The 17,796-nt window shown below is 39.6% G+C and overlaps 1 protein-coding gene across 15 annotated transcripts in view; it reads right to left on the minus strand.

Annotated features, from left to right (window-relative positions):
* Positions 1–1,293: 1,293 nt before the first annotated feature.
* BAZ2B (bromodomain adjacent to zinc finger domain 2B) overlaps positions 1,294–17,796 on the minus strand; it is a 193,868-nt gene continuing 177,365 nt past the window's right edge. For 8 of the 15 annotated variants that reach the window (XM_053407775.1, XM_053407766.1, XM_053407756.1 and 5 more), the window contains 10 exons: positions 15,466–16,139; positions 13,981–14,245; positions 13,645–13,800; positions 13,074–13,234; positions 11,999–12,204; positions 11,366–11,501; positions 8,668–8,814; positions 5,297–5,562; positions 3,597–3,740; positions 1,294–2,754 (listed from right to left, as the gene is read on the minus strand). In XM_053407775.1, the coding sequence (XP_053263750.1) occupies positions 2,601–2,754; positions 3,597–3,740; positions 5,297–5,562; positions 8,668–8,814; positions 11,366–11,501; positions 11,999–12,204; positions 13,074–13,234; positions 13,645–13,800; positions 13,981–14,245; positions 15,466–16,139 (2,309 nt within the window). In that variant the 3' untranslated portion in view covers positions 1,294–2,600. Of the gene's footprint in view, positions 2,755–3,596; positions 3,741–5,296; positions 5,563–8,667; positions 8,815–11,365; positions 11,502–11,893; positions 12,205–13,073; positions 13,235–13,644; positions 13,801–13,980; positions 14,246–15,465; positions 16,140–17,796 lie in introns of all 15 variants that reach the window. The other 7 variants (XM_053407722.1, XM_053407678.1, XM_053407698.1 and 4 more) reach the window with 1 other exon arrangement.

Genomic DNA, 17,796 nt, shown 5'->3' on the forward strand with positions numbered 1-17,796 from the left:
CTGAGATCTAGTCCCAGTGACTACTTAGGTGGATTTGCAATTGTTAATTGCCTCTGTGCTTCTATAATCAAAATTTGTTTTGTGGCTGCTAATACCCAATTATTACTGTTCTACTACTCCTCTGCCAGATGAATTGGCAAAAGTGAATTTTAAAAACTGATATTAAAAAAAAAACTTTTTTCTTTCTATTAACAACTTTACACTTTTCAGAAGCACTCATTACATTTTTCTAGTACGGAACTTGGCCATAAATATCAGTAAGTCAAGTAGAACAAATCTTCTTGTAAGCCTTTGTATGCTAGAGATAAAAGACTGATTTCTAATTTGGATAAAATAGAATTAAATATTTCTGAATAATTTACTGAAACTAATTATCCACTCTCCAGTCACATGTATTAGGCAATACAACACAGAAATAAAACTATTCTACTGCTACATATCTAAAGAGTCTCTAAAAAGCCTTGTAAGAAAAAATTAAATCACTATGAGATTTCCTTGGAACAACAACAACAAAAACCATTCCATTAGTAGTATTAGAGCTTGGGCACCACTGAAAGCTTTCTGATTTTGATGCTTTTGCCAGTAAAGGTGAACTATCTTTGACATTTTACTGGTGACATACCATTATACAAGTGCAGCAGCCCTTGCACTTGGTTTAGTAGGAACACAATCCTACACGCCCAGGATGGGGAACCCATGGTCCTTCAGACATTGTTGACCTCCAGCTCCCCTCAGTGAAAATGATGGTTATTGTAATCTAGAAACTTTCAAAGGGCCACAAGTTCACCAATCCTACTAATATGTCCCCAAAATTCAGTAGAGCTTACTTCTGAGTAGACATGTATAGGATCGTACAACATGTCAGAATGAGCCTCAGAACTGCAGCATAGACCAGGAGACGCTATGTAATATAATGGATGTACACATACGGGTTTGTGCAGAAAATGACTGTGCCTATCAAGATGTTCCAATAAAGTTTCTGAGCCTTTTGAACCACGAGGCCTTTGGTTTAGTCCTGCTGTAGCACTCACATAACTGAGTAATTCCAACTAGTACTGGGCTTCCATTAGCCAGACAGGCCTGAATGTGCTTTGGCATAACTTCACAGAACGGGTCCCACAATCAAAAGCCATTTTAGCTTAGCTTTTTCCAGATCCTTTCCTTACTATCTCCTATTCACAACTGCTGGAGGTGGGGTGGGGGAGATCTTGCTGCTAATTAGCAGCATTTTATTTATTTATTTAAAAAAATTACTATAATATATAGGGAATTAAAATAACCGAGAAAAAAAACTGGTTTGCAAAACAGTCTTTTATTGTATCCGTGCCACACATACTAGTGAAAAATAACACTCCTAAAAAAAAGAGAATGCTACCTTTTCCACAACGTTTTGTTTTAAATGAAACTTCAAGTACTCTTACATAGGTACAAAAAAAATTCTGATCTATTTGCCTCCAACAGGCCACCACAACACACAGTAGATAAAACACAGTGGTTACAAATGTCTTTTTGTTATTTCTGTGGCAAGGCAAATGGAGGGAAATGTTTTTATGAAAAAATACTGTGTGCGTAGGAAATTGTCACAATTTTATTCCACATGGATACAAATGATTATACTTGAATCTGAGGCCCTGGTGGCTTGAAATTATATAACAAAATAGAAAAATGGAAAACTAATATCCCCTACACCCTGTTTTAAAGGCAGGCACTACAAAGATTAAGGAGACTCCACAGTGTTGGTAGAGGATAATTACTGTACAAGCCATATATCTATAATTACCTTAAAACTAAAATAAAATGCTACAGTCCTTCTAAGGCATAAACAATAATGTCTGCAAACAATATGTACACATCATACATATTTAAAACAAGACTTAATATAAACAATAATGAACAGTATATACATATGTCTCATTTTCTTCACTGTCTTGAAATACAATTTAACTACACAAGTGATGCAGCAACATATATATAAATGTACTTGTAACTCTACAGTAAAGTTTAATTTTTCGTGCTTTTTACAGCACATCAGTGTAAACAGTTTTACTTGGCTTTGTTTTATATTTTAAAACATTCCTTGTTGTATTTTCAAGATTTAAAGCAATTTTATTTTCTAATTCTTCCTTTTCACAGAAAACGAAGAGTCTGGATGCTATTTAATCATAAATAATTCATAAAATTAAATACATTTACTAAAAAATAAACTACAAAGTAAAAAAAAATGAAAAATAGATATTTATTGAAAGGGAAAAGAGAACATTTTTCCCCAAGTAGAGCTCTGGTGGTTGAATATTCAGTGCGTTTTGATATATTTTAAATTGCTATTGCACTATTACACCCCTTATGTTTAAATTCTTTGGGTGTGCTTCCCTGTTCTACCTAAAATAGTTTGATAAAACACACAAACCAAGAACCAAGGGCCATGGTTGCTGTAGGAGTGAAGCCTTAGGAATTAGTACCACTCCCCAGTGATACTTTAAGGAAAAATAAAACAGTCATTAGTTATGCATGTGCCTTGTACTTTAATGTAAATACAGTTCACATTGCTGGTCTCATTTATCCTCATTTAATAAAAGAAAACATGTTGGACTGTGATCACTTCAGCTCACTTTGAAAATCTCTGTCCATTTTTTTTCAAAATGTTTCCTCATGTTGTGGCCAGCCCGGCCTATGTCAGAATCATCTTCATTAAATGTTTCACAGTTGTCAAACACAAGCCTGACATCTACAGCAAAGGCTTCAAGATTAGGATACCTGAAATATCAAAGAGAGCAAAATTTCCTTAAAATACAGAACGGAAGCAAAGGATCTAAAACCTTCACCAAGGAGGAAAGATATACCAGGATTAATTTAGAACGGCAATTTGTTCATCTTAGATTTAGTCTCACTTCTTCGCTACGTGTTATCTTAAACACAGCAGGTGCTGAATGATACTGGTTCGGGTCCATCCAAATGAAGAGAAAGCCAATAAACGTCTGCAGTTTTAATGCAGTATGGGCAGCCTAAATAGCTCCAAAACCTCAGAGGCGAGAGAGACTGAAAGAGACTGGGCCCAAGTCATTTCCAGGATTTTATGGACTCAACATCACCACACACCCCTTTTGAGAACAAACCGCCACACCTAGTACCCACACATTAGACTGGGCATGCATGTTATCTATCTGTTGCTTTGCAACAGATACTCCAGCCCGGACAAAAGCATATCCTTTTATGCCTGAACAGGATGTGGTACAGAAGCTCCTCCCCTTGAGTTTGTATGACTGCAGCAGCAACTTAGTCTGCCTCTTAAATATCTATGGCTTCATCCTGAACAGTGGCCTGGCCTAAATGGCCATTAGCAGAACTCCCGGAATCAATTGCACTTTTGGTCCACCTCGCCAGCCATCAGAGCTGGGCACTGGCTGGCCAATTGTCTACTCTTCCACCTACAAATCCTCTCAGCACCCCAGATTGTTCACCCAGTGTTCTGTTCCAGTAATGGGGGGAAACCCAAAAATCTGATTTTACCCAATTATTAAATTAAAAAAAGTTGATGCAATATTACATTGACTTTTTGGGGGGTGGGGGGCATGGCAGTTCCTTTGATTTTTACTTACTGTCCATTACTTAGCTTCTCTCGAATGGTGGAAAAATCCATGGGTTTCTTTATAACTTTCCTATAACCAGGAACAAGTTTCAAGTTTACAGGAAGCAGGAAAGGCCATGCATCTTCATGAGTTTCCAATTCAGACAGCAGAACACTAAGAAAGGCACACGCAAAAACAATCAATTGCTGAACAGCTTGGTGCCTCACATGATATTGTCTAGCTATACTTATCTATAAATACGAATGCTGCCTGCTGTGAAACACACTGTACAAGTAGATAATAATTAAGTTTTATTTAGATTTTTAAAGCAAAGTTTCAAAGATAAAATACACATTACTTGGGAGGAGAAATGAAAAGTAGAAGAGATTTCCACTAGTGGATGATGATGATTAAAATTTGTATAATGCAGAGGGGGAAAGGTGCTGAAAGCCTAAATCTCAACAGGAAATGATCTTACCATGACAATACCCCCCACTTTCAGATCACCCTCTTCCTGCCCAGCCGAGAAAACAAGGTTCGGAATTTGACCTGTCACATGTGTTGGACCAATGACATGTTGGCACAGCCCCATGCTTGTCATGGCAGCCATGATGTCCAGAGCCACCCCAGAGTTAACTGCTTGGGCATGGATGTTGAAGTTCTCCAACCTCAGCAGTCTGGGAGTCCTCAAAGCTGCCTCTGAGACTACTGGGCAGTGAGGCGGGAAGTAAACCAGCAGATTGCCTAATCTGTCACTAACTGCCCATGCCATGTACCCCTTGCCAGGCCTTCCCTCCCTTCGCCTTCCACAGTAATTGGGGTCCCCCTTGCTCTCTCCAGATCCTCTCTTCCCAGGCATACCTTATGCCCCTTAATATGCAAACCAAAAACAACAACAAAAAAATTTAAAGGCACAGCAGTTAAAAACAATTTAAAACATTTTAAACAAGTAGGGCAAGACTATACCCCGAGAAAACGATGTTATGGGGGTGGCTTTTGTTCTTGCCTCCTCCCAAAGCAGGTTAGCTCCCTTGGGGCATTGCTGCCCCCACTGGCCCGGCTCCCCTAGTAGACTGAGTGGAGGTGGCCTCTCAATCAGTCCGTCAGCAGGGGGTGGGGGAGACTTCCCTCTGCCGGCCAAAGGTGCAAAAAGGCCAGCTTCCTCAAGAGGAGGAGTAATTCCAGGAGCTGTGGAGGAGGGCCAGATGAACAGCTCACCTTCTCCACTGATGATCTCTGGCTGCTGCTACCTTCGAGAGTGGAGTGTCAATTCTCTGGATATCTGGAACCAACCAGCTGTCAAAGCCTGAGCAGCTGATCTGTACTATCAGATGACCCCCAAAAGAGCTGGCTCAGGCAGAAATTACATGAGATGTTTACATCCTAGTCTACCTCAATCACGTATACAATGAATGGGTGCTCCCTCTTTTAAGAACAAAAGGGACACGGGGGGGAGGGGAGAGAGAGCCACGCTTATCTTCATGCAGTCCATCACCCAAACACCATTTTCTTCACATCAGGCTGGGGGAGAGGTAGCAGGGAGGTAGAATGATGAAGTTCATTCATTCAAGCTTTTACTCTACCACTGGGGCCTCCTCCACCTCTTTCTTACAAATGACTGGGACAGACCCAGGTTTAAACAAATAGGTCAACTGCTGCAGCACTGCGTGTACTTGGAGGGTTTCAACTTGCCCATAAACAAAAAATGAATATACCCAGCCAGCCAATACCTGCATATAGCCATGTCCTTAGATTCATCACGTTTAGCTTTCTTCACAGGAGAAACACTTTCCTGTTTTGTTGGGCTAATAGAAATATTTTCATCCATCTTTCTCTTCTTAGAGTCCATTTTCCCTCTTTTAACAGAGCTGCTTGTAGATGCAGAGTCCTCTTCTTCCACTTCTGCTGCTAATGGCAGTTTCTTGCCTTTCTTATGCTCGTTGCTTTTCTTCCCTTTGATCTGGTTTTTTTTCACTTTTAAAGTTTGACCACTTGCCTGTAGCAGGGAGAAAAAAATCCCAATAAATGAAGACAAAAACCTAATGGCCAAGCAAACATGCTTGGAATGCTTTCCCCGCTAAGGTGAATCTAGGCACATCGCTGTTTTCTTTTCATGCACCCCTTACAGGATGCCCTCCTACCAAGAAAATTTATCGGCCCTTAGAAATGATGGGCATATTCTTACTGCATTTACCCCGTAAGTCAGTGGCCAGAATCAAAAGCACCACAGGGCAAAGGCTCTGCTTATACAAAGGGGCTTTTCAGATCCTCTGTCCAGCAGAAGATTCCCCTCCCCCTGCCTTCCAAAAACCCTGAAGCAGCATCCTATGAGACACAAGGACTGCTGGTGGAAAGAAATATCCCATTTCCTGTGCACATACTGGTGCTTCCTGCTTGTGAATGGGGAGGGCAGGGAGACGTTACAACTGGTCTGATTAAAAATACATGAATATTTCAGACAGCAAAATATTTGGGTGGCGGTAAAAGAGAGCTTGATTTCTAGAAATCCTCTTAAAACCAGGCCAGTTTCAAGGCCACTCTAGATTTCTACAGACATTGCCAGACAGATTCCCTTTTTCTCAGAGTATTCAGTCTTCAAAGAAAAAAAATTAATCACTATAACTGTTGTGACGATTCAACTTTAAACAAAGGCTGTAAATTTACAGTAAACAACAATGGACCAAATGGAAGCATGTAAATGGAAGTCTGTTTAACATTTTTACTTTAGATGTGGAACAAAGAGCACACTAATTAAACAGGCGATTGATACTAAAATGGAAGAAGCTGCGAATGAAAAGGAGACCAAAGGGGGTAAAAAGCCAATAGACCCAGACAGATTACAAAACAATGCTTGAGAAAGCTAAGAAGTGAGATTCTATGTGACAAAATAAAGAGCCATATTCATCTGAATCCAAACAGCTTAACCATGCTGTTCAGCATAAAATGAGAGGGGGCGTGTTTTGAGAACAGAGAAAATATTATACAAAAGTTATGGCTAGAAAAACACACACCATGATTTAAGGTTATATACACAAAAACATGCAGTAAATTAATCGGATAATAGCAGATGTCTTCCAGGAATAAAAGAAATTTAAAATAGCTATTAATTGTAAAGATCCATGTTTTTTACATGAAATAATAACAAAAGCCTTGCAGCACCTTAAAGACTAACAAATATATTATGGAATAAGCACTCATGGAGTACAGTGCACTGCAGAACATCACAGACAATCTTGCTTCTTTGCTACATCCACCTTCATTATAAACGTGGATGAAAGAGGTTTTGCTCTATGCATACATTGGGAGATATCCAATATTACTCATGCTCAGAGAAGATCCACTATTCCAATGAGACTTTTGTGAATATAACTTAGTTGGATCCATCACTCATAGCAATAAAAAGAAAAATACATTCCTTAACACTTAACTTGTCTATTGCATTTTCTCTCTTGCCACTTAGGAAGTGTTCCCTTTTAACACACTATATATTGTTATGAACACAAAACATTTTGCATGTACTGTACCTGTAAAAAAACCCCATTTAGGGAAGCTTTTAATATCTGAAGGACTATTGTATTTTAATACTTTGTTGTAAGCCATCCAGAATGGCTGGGGAAACCCAGCCAGATGGGTGGGGTATACATAATCAATTATTATTATTATTATTATTATTATTATTATTATTATTATTATTATTTGAAGAGGTCCTGAATGGCAATAGGGAAATGCAGAAGACAAATTATGTGTAGAGATATCTAAATTATACTTCGTTTTGACACTGATAAATTCGATTTAAATAGTTTAGGGACCAGTTAAATTTAAAACCATGCTAAAACGCATGGCAACTTAATCCTACATCTCAGATTGCTGTGAAAGTCAAGTACACAAATCCATCAAGCAGTAGATTATACATATGTAAAAATTCTCAACCCTGCCCCAACCTTTCTGCCTCAGTTTTTCTTAGTTATCATTTTATAATTCTAAATTCACTTTCCCAAAATTTCCAAGTCTGATTGCAATTATAAAAAAAAAACCCTCAGAAATTACACCAGTATTTTAGCACGTTTCACCTAATGTTCATTTTTTGCATGCAATTTTCCTTAATATACAATTTTTACAAGCAATGCTCATAATAAAATTCATTTTGTATGTTATTTTCACTTATATATACATTTTTTATAATCCTCTGTTGTTGGGAGAACTACATTATAAATTCAGAAAAGGATAGCTGTATTTCAGTTCACACATTCATTTCAAGAGGTGCAAATTAGCTAGATTTGCATTAAAATGTGAACCGAGCCAAATTTATTCCCAGTACTTATTTGCCAAACACGTGACTATTTTTTCAATGAAATAGCAGCTTGAATGGATGTTGCTTCAACACACAATGGCCAATATCCAGAGGAATGTGCACGGTTCCCACACACATCAGAATGATTGTCAGAGGATATTTATGCTTCTTCACAAACTACCCCCCACAATATAAATAAAGCAGCATTTAAACAATGTCAAGCACAGAAGATGCATACTTTTTATACAGTCATACCTTGGAAGTCGAACGGAATCCGTTCGGGAAGTCTGTTCGACTTCCAAAACGTTCAAAAACCAAATCGTGGCTACTGATTGGCTGCAGGAACCTCCTGCAGCCAATCAGAAGCTGTGGAAGCCCTGTTGGATGTTCAGGCTCCAAAAGGCTCCAAAAAAATCAAAATATAAACAGAAACAGCAAAAAAAAACCAACAACAACCCCACAACCCCCCCCCTAAATAAATACAGTTTAAAACAATTGAAACCCATTTCTAAAACATTTAAAAACACAATTAAAAAGTAGTTTAAAAGAATGGAAACAGTACTCTCTGCTGGGCAGAGAATAACCAGATAGGGAAGCATTTGTTCAATTTCTCCCTCCGTTTTCAAGTCTTCCATGTATCATAGATGAAAAACAGAGGCATGTGTGAATGGTCAGAACATTTAATTTTTTTTATGGACAGCTAAGTTTTGCAGAGTCTATGTGCAATTACTGTTTGCATGGCAATTGCTGGAAAGCAACAGAAAACTGAACTGGAGAATTTCCAAGGATTCGCCTTTAAGTTAGAATTACCTTTGCTATGCAGGCGGGACAAAACCAGTCACCATCTGGAATAGTACTGATCTTGGGTCTATGGCAGTAGGTATGGCAGCCTTTGTCACAACCATCACAAAGGAGAAGAAGCTCCTCGTTATCTCCTTTTCGACATATTTGGCAGTACTACAATACAGGGGAAATACTTTAATTATGGCATGTAGAAACATTCTATGCACGTATTAGAGAATAAAATGCAATTGAAAACTTAAGAAATTCTGAGTGTCTAAGGTTATATGGCACCCAGTGTGGAGCCAGAGAAGTACAGAAATGGCCAGTAAATCAAACATTTTCCCTTTCAATTTTTCTCTTTATTATAGACTACATTATAGACTATTATAGACTAAATAATATATTTATTACAGATTAAACACTCTGCTAGGGATTCGGTCTTTACTTTAGGACTGCTCAGCTTGAGGGAATTTTAGGAATTTAAATAATTTTGTAACTTTGAACAGTATTATTTCCCAAGACACTTAACACTGACATTCTACTGTATAGTGTGACTGCATCATACACATGGGTTACATTCCAGGGATGGCATGTATACACAAAAATGCATACACTCAAACCATCCCTGAGTGAGCACCCTTACCTTCTGGACCTGGCACACTGAGTGGGCCTTACCTCCACCCCCCACCCCCCGCCCAGCTTAGGCCTGCTCAGTGCATGGGCTCTGAGATTCTCTCGCGAGATCTTACAGGGGCACTTTAGTTCTCGGGACACCCCACGAGAGCATCCCAGAGCACACGCACCAAGTGGGACTTGCCCAGTAAGCAAGGCAGAGGAGCTTAAAAGAGCTTTCCATGCCGGGAAAACACAGTGCAAAAAAAGCTTTTAAGCTCATTTAATTTGCGTGGTGTCAACTGCCTGGGCTTTCAACTGCACAAGGCTTAAATCACACAAGTTAACTGCGCATAGGACTCAGCACATGAAGTTCTGCTGGTGCAACAGGATTTCTGTTTCCTGTCCTCCCACCGTGTACCCCCAACATCTGCTCCAGAGTGTCCCCCAACCCTCTGGAACTGATTTTTCGGGCACACGTGGGGCTGGATGGGACAAGAGAGAGGGGTAGGTCTGTTGCACATACAGAAGACCATTGCACCAGCAGAGCTGCAGCAATGGATATATCCCTAAGTATTTTTGCTATTCTCCCTTATTCTGATATGGAATCTTCTAGGAACATTGTGCCACTCCTTTTTCATTTTTTGTTAGATTTGCAATAATTAGGTCAGACAAAAAAGCGAATGCGACTGTAATCAGACTAATGTAGGTGGGGGGAAATCAGGGGGAAAGCACTAGGAAATTTCAGATTATCAACATGTGGATAGTGAACAAGGTCTGCTGTGCAGAAAGTAGATGTGCATTACAGAACACCAGCAATTCCAGTATCCTCAGTATTTTCTTTCATTTGGCCAAAACATGAAGTAAATAGATGCTGATTTCAGAAGCCACGCATCTAATTTCAACAGATCTAAATGCCAGAGACCACATGCTATTCTGTGCACAGAGCTCATCTCCTGATACGCCGCATGGCAAAGTTAGGGAATCATGAAAATAACATGCAGAACCCAATGCAACAAGGCATTCTTTTTTGAGTGTTTGAGGTTTAACTAGGGGAATGTCAATTTTGTGTGGACAGCTCAAGTCCTGGAGCTCAACTCAGAAGATCCCCATGCTAGCACTAAAGAGTCACAATTGTCATCTGTCCCAGTAGTAAAAATAGGGGTGTTTACTTGCTGTTAAACAGAAGCAATGTTTACAATTTGGGAGTGTGATGGGATTCCCCCCCCCTAATTTCATTTTAATCTCAGTGAAGAAATACAGGACAGAAACTATAGCATTTATAATGCCAGTGGAAAACTGTCTTAAGGTAAGAAGCAGCAGTATTTACTGGCCATTGCCCATAATATAGATAAAATGTAAGCTGGTAACATCATGGCTTATGTTATCAGGTAAACAGTAGGTTTATAAGTTTACAGTAAGTATAAAAGTTGGAGAAAGAATTAGTTAATTCAACAGTTCATATATTTCCATTGTTTAATTGTTAGCATTTCCCATTCATTGCTATAGTATAAAAAGCTTAATTTTCAGAAATCTGATGCCCAGGGATTCATGCAAAATCTCTTTACATGCATTTGCATGCCTTTCATGAATATGCAATTAACACAGCAGTGCTTGTTAATTTTTCATTTCTATGCGGAGACGGACATTTCAGCCTGTGCGCCTGTACACTCGTCCAATCTGCACATACAGTTGTATTAAGTGGGCATGCAAAGAAGCCATGCACATCTTTTAAGCATGTACTTTGCATCTCATCTTTCTGAAAAAGCCTTTAATTGCAGTCTTTGACACTGAATCCCCATAATGGCAACACAGAAGGGGTCATTTTTTCATTAGCATGGTGACCTCTCCCAGAGAGAGGCACAGAAATGGCCATTCTAGTTTTTGGTTTTTGGAATACTAAGGTCAAAATATACCAGCAGAAGGGCTATTTGTCATAAGAAAGTTCAGAATGCTGAATTTGGCTACAAGAGAGCACAGCATGTGAATCAATGTAAAATGCACAATTTAACTTTGGTATTTTTCACAGGCAGCAATGAAAGATACACTATCAATTGAGGTATCTGGAAAAGGAGGAAAATAGGATACGTAAAAATCAGTTCACAACACTTACAACTTTCATAATAGATTTTTCCCATGCTATTGATTTCTGTAACTGCTGAATGCACAGAGCTACCTGTGCAGCACTGCGAGCTTCTGACAATGCCCTTCTCCATACCCTTAGCCCTGGAGCAATATCCTCTTCCATTCTGCATTGAAATATAGAGAAATTAAGCAGGTCACATCCATTTTCATCAGTTTCTGAACGTGGAACAATCATTGTCACATCGAAAGCCAAGCAATGACAAAAACGTACACAGCCAGTAAGGGTAATAAGGCTTAAGCAACTAAATTTGATGTAGTGCACAGACTGTGGCTACGTGCCTCAAAGCTTAGTCACAACCAGTTAAATGTAGGATAACTTTGCAGGATTAACATACATAACAGGGGGAAAATAAATCTTACAAAGCACCATGCATAATAACGTGATCCGTGTGGATCAAAGACATACAAGAAGATACATAGATAAACACACAATAGAAAATAGGCTCCAATTAGCAAAGAAGCACAATAATTTTTCAAGTTAATCTCAATAACCTACCCGTCACCATCACCACTAACGGATGGTGCAGGAGCAGGGACAGTAACTGTGCCCACATTATCCAGTTTGATCTGAATGGTGGTACTTAAGGGGCTCTTCAGATACCTTCGCTCTATGTTCCGCTCCAAGTCAGCAAGTCTGGTTACAGCTATATCTAGAGGGTTGTCACTCTTCCGTTCTAGAGTACTGCTACTGCCTTCTTCTCCACCAGCACAATCACCATCACGCTTCTTGTGTAATTTAGTAATTGATTTATGTTCATAATATACCAGGTCTTCCCTTTCCGATGCAGGATCAGGGCACATCCAACCCTACATTTCAATAGAAAGGTTTCACATGTTTGTTTGCTACTGTAACCACCTAAGTATGATCAGTGGATTGTTTGCTTGAGTTAGCCCTTACACTGCGCTTCTGTTTCCAAATGCTCTCCAGGAGACCAGAAGCTTCTTTCCTGTTTTGCTTCGACTGGGATAACGTTTACTTTTAAAGAACAGAGCTTTACAGCAGCAGTATTCTCTCTTACATTGTTTTGAACACAACAGGCCATCAGTAAGACAAATCTTACATGAATGGTGCCCCTGGATCACACCCACAAGCTGCTCACAGCATGGAAAGAACATACCTAACTCAAGGCCCAGCTTCACAGTTCTGGCAACTTGTACCTTTTTAAAACCCTGCAATAATTTTGAGAACCCAAAAGTGGCCAGGTACGTAAATTCACATTAACCACTGGTGACATCTAATGCTATCTTATTGATTGCCATGCCCAATGATGATGAGAACTGGAATCCTAAGAGATACCTAAAGGTATGACCAAGGCATACCTCTTACTCAGTAGGATTTCTGATTACTTCTTAAACAGAAGGCCACCAATGATTAGTTAAGTCACTGGGCTCATGGAACTAGCAGCATCATGCTTCTGATCCTGACTCATATTCCTCCTCTGAAAATTCTAACCACTGAAATGTCTACTTTATGTATGAGTCATTTAAAAAGGATGAAATCATCTTAGTCTAGGTGATATTAACCTAATGAAACTGTATTGGATTTTTGCCCCCCAGAGATGTTACTGAGAAAAGCACTTATCCTCAACTGTAAAAACAGCTGCTCATAGCAGTTTTGAATTATCGCTTTTTGCAATGACATTACCGAAGAGAGGTTTTACTGAAGCACATTTTACCTTGATTTGCAAACTAGCTGAAGCCACTCTTCTCTCTAAGTCTTCCACCTGCTGAAGAATAGCAATATCCATATCCATGGCTTGCTCTTCTATGGACCAGTTTTCTACAATATCCCGTGTTACCTGATTTTCATCATTTTCATTTACTTCAATAATTGCAGCTGTATTTGGGAATCAGATTGGGTTTCTTTTAGTACAACTTCAACCTAATCAAGTTTGCAAGGTCAGGAATTGCTTCCTGGGGCAAAACATGTATTACATAAGAGGCCAATGACACCGAACTTTAACAAAGGAAGAAAATCAGAACTACAGTCTTTCAACAACATTCCATTTATATTTTAAGAGACTCAAGTTATTTGAAAAGGGGTTGGGGTAGTATAGAGAGATAAGACAGACTGATAAAATCCATATTATAAAGCTGAGAAGTCACTAATTACTTAAGAATTGCCTGGATGAAAAGTACCAGTTATATGCCATTTTGGCTCATCAACGCAATCTTGAAAAATAGCAAACATCTAATCATAATTATGTAATAACACTACAAGTGAGTGTGTTTATTTCAGTTACATACCATCTTTATTCTTGAGGCAGGCTACAGTAATATAATCCATATGTTTTTGTATTTGCTTCTGTAAGGCCTTTTCTCTAATTCCCCTGAGATGCAACACTTTAAGCAAAGCTTTTAGATCCTCTGGGTCAATAATTCTCCACCAGCCAAACTGCATTTCTGAATCAAAACATGGAGACAATATTTATAAGTTCTTGAAATAAAACACACCTTTGGCAACATTAAAACTCCTTGGCTTGGATCTAAAGGTACGTCTACAAATGCACCTGAGGCTTCACTTGAAAGTGTTTCCAAGTGGTAGTCAGAAGTTATACCTTTCTTGAAGAATATGGTACTTACCCTCTGGGATGGGCTTTGGAGTAGGGTAATCAACTGGTTTGGCTACTTCAACCACAGCAGAAGGTACAGAAGCTTGTTTCTCAGCTTGTGGCACAGGGGACTCACTTTTGCTAGGTGTCAAGAATGAATTGCCATTGCCTTCTGACAACCCTAATCCTGACCCCATACTAGGCAAAGGGGATGAAAATTGAAGATTTGAAGTAATCACTCCAGTTGGCCATCCACAGAACTGAAGTCCCATTACAGGCAATCCTGTCTTCATGGGCTGTGCAAGGAATATTTCGAAAAAACAAGGAGCCATTAGTTCTACTGCGATTGTACTTAGAAAACCGAAACCTGGAACAGGATGCTTTACTACCAAATATGTTACAAACACATAGGAATTCTTGACTCGTAAATCATTTTAAAAGATAAAGTGGCTACAGCTGATCACTAAAACAAAATAAAAATAAATCACACAATATTTGAATGCAAAATGGAAAGATTAAGAAATGGTACTTAAAAAAAAATCGCTGGACATTTTATTACAATAGCCATAAAACTGCCATACATGCTTTAAAAAAATCAATATTTAGTGACATCAGTTTAAAGTACCATATTACATTCATGCAGAATTTTGCCAATGAGCAAAGTTTTTTTTTAAAAAAAAAAATATTTGCATGAACTCTTTCTCTTTCCAGAATGGTCACCTATATATGGCGTTTTGTTTTAACGTTCTTCCCATTCCGGTTAACTGCAGCTGCATCTCATGTATCCAGCATTAAGAAAAGTTTCTGTGTGCTGGGTAAAACGATTTGAGCTGATTTAGATGCAACATTATGTGCATGAGCCTCAGGTTGCACGAGCGACCCCATTCCCTTCTCCTCCTGTGGGGATGCTCACAATGAGATTTAGGGTAATATCCAAAGCTCAGCACATGTAATTCCGCTGCTGCAACAGGACTTTTGTTTCCTCTCCTCTCTCCACATGCCCACAAAATCCTTGGAGAGAACACCATCTGCAGTAAATTGCTCATGGATTGATCAAGCAGGAAGAATATATTATAATTCTATCACATAATTTCAACTAACAGATTAATACTCCTAATAGAATCAATTCACCTTAACTCTGATAGCTGCCTACATCGTAGGGTTGCATTCAATGTAGCAGTAAGGAGATCATTCCATCAGCGCAGGCATTTCTGCTTGTCTGATGGAACAACCTCCCTTCTGTTCCATATGCTGCTCTGGGGCTTCGCCTGACCCTCTGGAGCAGATTTAGAGAGGGCACAGGGGGTGTGCAGGGGAGGAGAGAGGGGAAAGACCCGCTGCACTGGTGGGAATCGTTGTGCTGGCTTTGGCTAGTGCAACGATTTAGTTTAATATGGCCCTTAATTTGCAGCTCTTCACCTCAATGCGGAAAGGGCGGGGGGGGAACAACCCACTGGATTTTGCCGGTATAAAGAATACAAGACTGAACACTTTTAAGCTACAATTTAATACTTACCTGAAGAGGTGATAACGCAAATGGGCTTAATCCCATTGGACTGGGGGAAGAGGCAGAACCAATAATTGGGGATGGGACGGGTGAGGGTGACTTGGATGGAGGATGCGAATGAGGAGTTAGTGAAGAAGAAGAAGCGGCAGCTGGTGACTCTATGTGGGTAATGGATGTGTCATCACAAGGAGTTCTAGGCAGAAGGCTGAACCACTGTCTGCTCTTTTCTGTAAGAGTCTTTAACAACTGGTCGTTTGAAATTAATGGGGAGCTGTAAAATTTCCCTGGTCCAGCTGAAGCAGAATTAAAGAGATTATTCGGATCTGACTTTTCACCACTGCTTTGTGATACAGAGGCCTGGTGGCTGCAGAGTGAGGCTTTGGAGCTATTTTGATAAGGCAATGAGCACCCATTTGCTGCACTGCCATTGGCTTTCTGGGCTAGAATTTCTGAGTCAGGAGGCATTTTTGCTACCTCCAACAGCTTGCTCAACTTTGAAAAAGAGCCAGGCTTTTGCAGGAACAGATTCGTGCTGTCCTTCTCTTTGAGATCTTCTTTCTGATTACACTGGTTTGTGGTTAAGCAACTTAATTTTTCTTCCGAGGTCTCAAACATTTCTTCTTTGATGTGAATGCTTTTGGCCTTTTTCAGCTTCTCTTTTTCTTTTGCAATTTCCTCCAGACCTGTATGCAGAGAAAATGCTCATTAAATTACCATCCACGATGGAACCTTTCTGTTAATTACAAATTGTTAGAAAAACAATGTTGTCAGCTACCTTCACACACCTATTTGGAAAACGTACTCCTGATATACAAAGTAGGTTTAAAATGGGAAGAAATATTTACTATTTGAACTGGAAATGGGGTAGGATTTCCAACTATCTCATAATCAACTGTCGTAAACAAAAGTTTATAACCAACATGCCTAAGGCAAAGGGGTGGGTGTGACCCAAAACATGAAGCAAACCAGAATCTTCTCCATTTCAATGTGGACGTGTAACATGTGAATGTACACCACATTTATGTCGAGCTCTTCCTGGCAGACCAAAATAGATCTGTGTATGGAATTGCTTCCCATGCACAGACACGATTCTCTGGATTGGGGTTTTCATATTTAAGTATTCTGAAATATATATAATCAGAAACCTTATTAGCTCTCTGCTTAAAAGATGAAGGGCCTATTTATTTTTTTCCAGAAGGAAGGAATCTGCCACCCCCACCCCCATAATTTCCCTTTTCTTCTTCTTCTAGCCCTTTACAATGTGTCAACAAGCATTAATAAAGAATCTTCACAAAGAACAAAAGAAAAGGGAGAGTGGCAGGGAAAGGAGCAGACCGACAGCAGGGAGAGGAACTGCTCTGCACGGCAAACCATTTGCCTGCTTAGTTTCTGCATCACTTAGTGCAGCTGCATAATTACAGATAAGTGGAGGTCAGTGTTTACGGTCTATGACTGCTAACACCTGCAAGGGTGTTTGCATTTTCTGCAAAATTTGAAATATTATTTTTTCTTTGAGGGGGGAAGATAACACTGCTTTCATCTTTTGTGCCTTCTTCCCAGCAGTTTCTAAAGCGTTCATCCTTTGTGGTGATGCTGCTGCACCTAGGCATTAACAGTAAGAGTAATTTGCAAAAGGAGCAGATTTACAGGAAAGAAAAGTTTGATGTGCTTGCAGCCCCCATTCAGTCCACACCATTTCCCAAAGGCTGTCCCTAATTAGATTCCATCTCTATGTGTGGCTGCTAAGATACAAGCATCTCATAAGACAAGTGTTTGCTTCCTCTGCAATGTTTCTAGTGACGTGTGCCCAAGGTATCATGCTAGAAACATAGCCACAGTAAGTTTAAAACAATGGATTGGGTAGATACCTGAAAGTGGAGACACTCATAGGTACTCCAGCCATCAGGCAGTAAGCTTTGGGAGCCACCACACCAACATACTGTTATGTACAGTTATTTTGCTGTGAGAGAACAATGCTCCACTATGTGAACCAGAGAAAGCCCGCAGAAGGACTGCTCCAATGGAAAGCTTCAGCATTTGCAATCTTTCCCTGCAGCGACACCAAAGACCTTCATTGATAGCTTATCCTGGGCAGACCCTTGCTGAGAGAGAAACCCCGAGCAAAACCTTCAAATGATCTAGGACTCAGCTACACTGGCAAAGAAAAAACGCTTTGCATGCGTTGCTTTTATGCATTCTAACACTGTGACAACAGATGGCGCTGTGGAGTCCCGTTTTTTGCTTACCTGATTTCTCATACAAAAGTTTGCAACGTGTTCAACTGAAATGCTTCTTTGATGTGTCTAGATCCAGCCCTAGTCATTCCAAAAACTATATCCT

Source organism: Podarcis raffonei, chromosome 1 (assembly GCF_027172205.1).
Source record: "Podarcis raffonei isolate rPodRaf1 chromosome 1, rPodRaf1.pri, whole genome shotgun sequence".
NCBI lineage: Eukaryota > Metazoa > Chordata > Lepidosauria > Squamata > Lacertidae > Podarcis > Podarcis raffonei.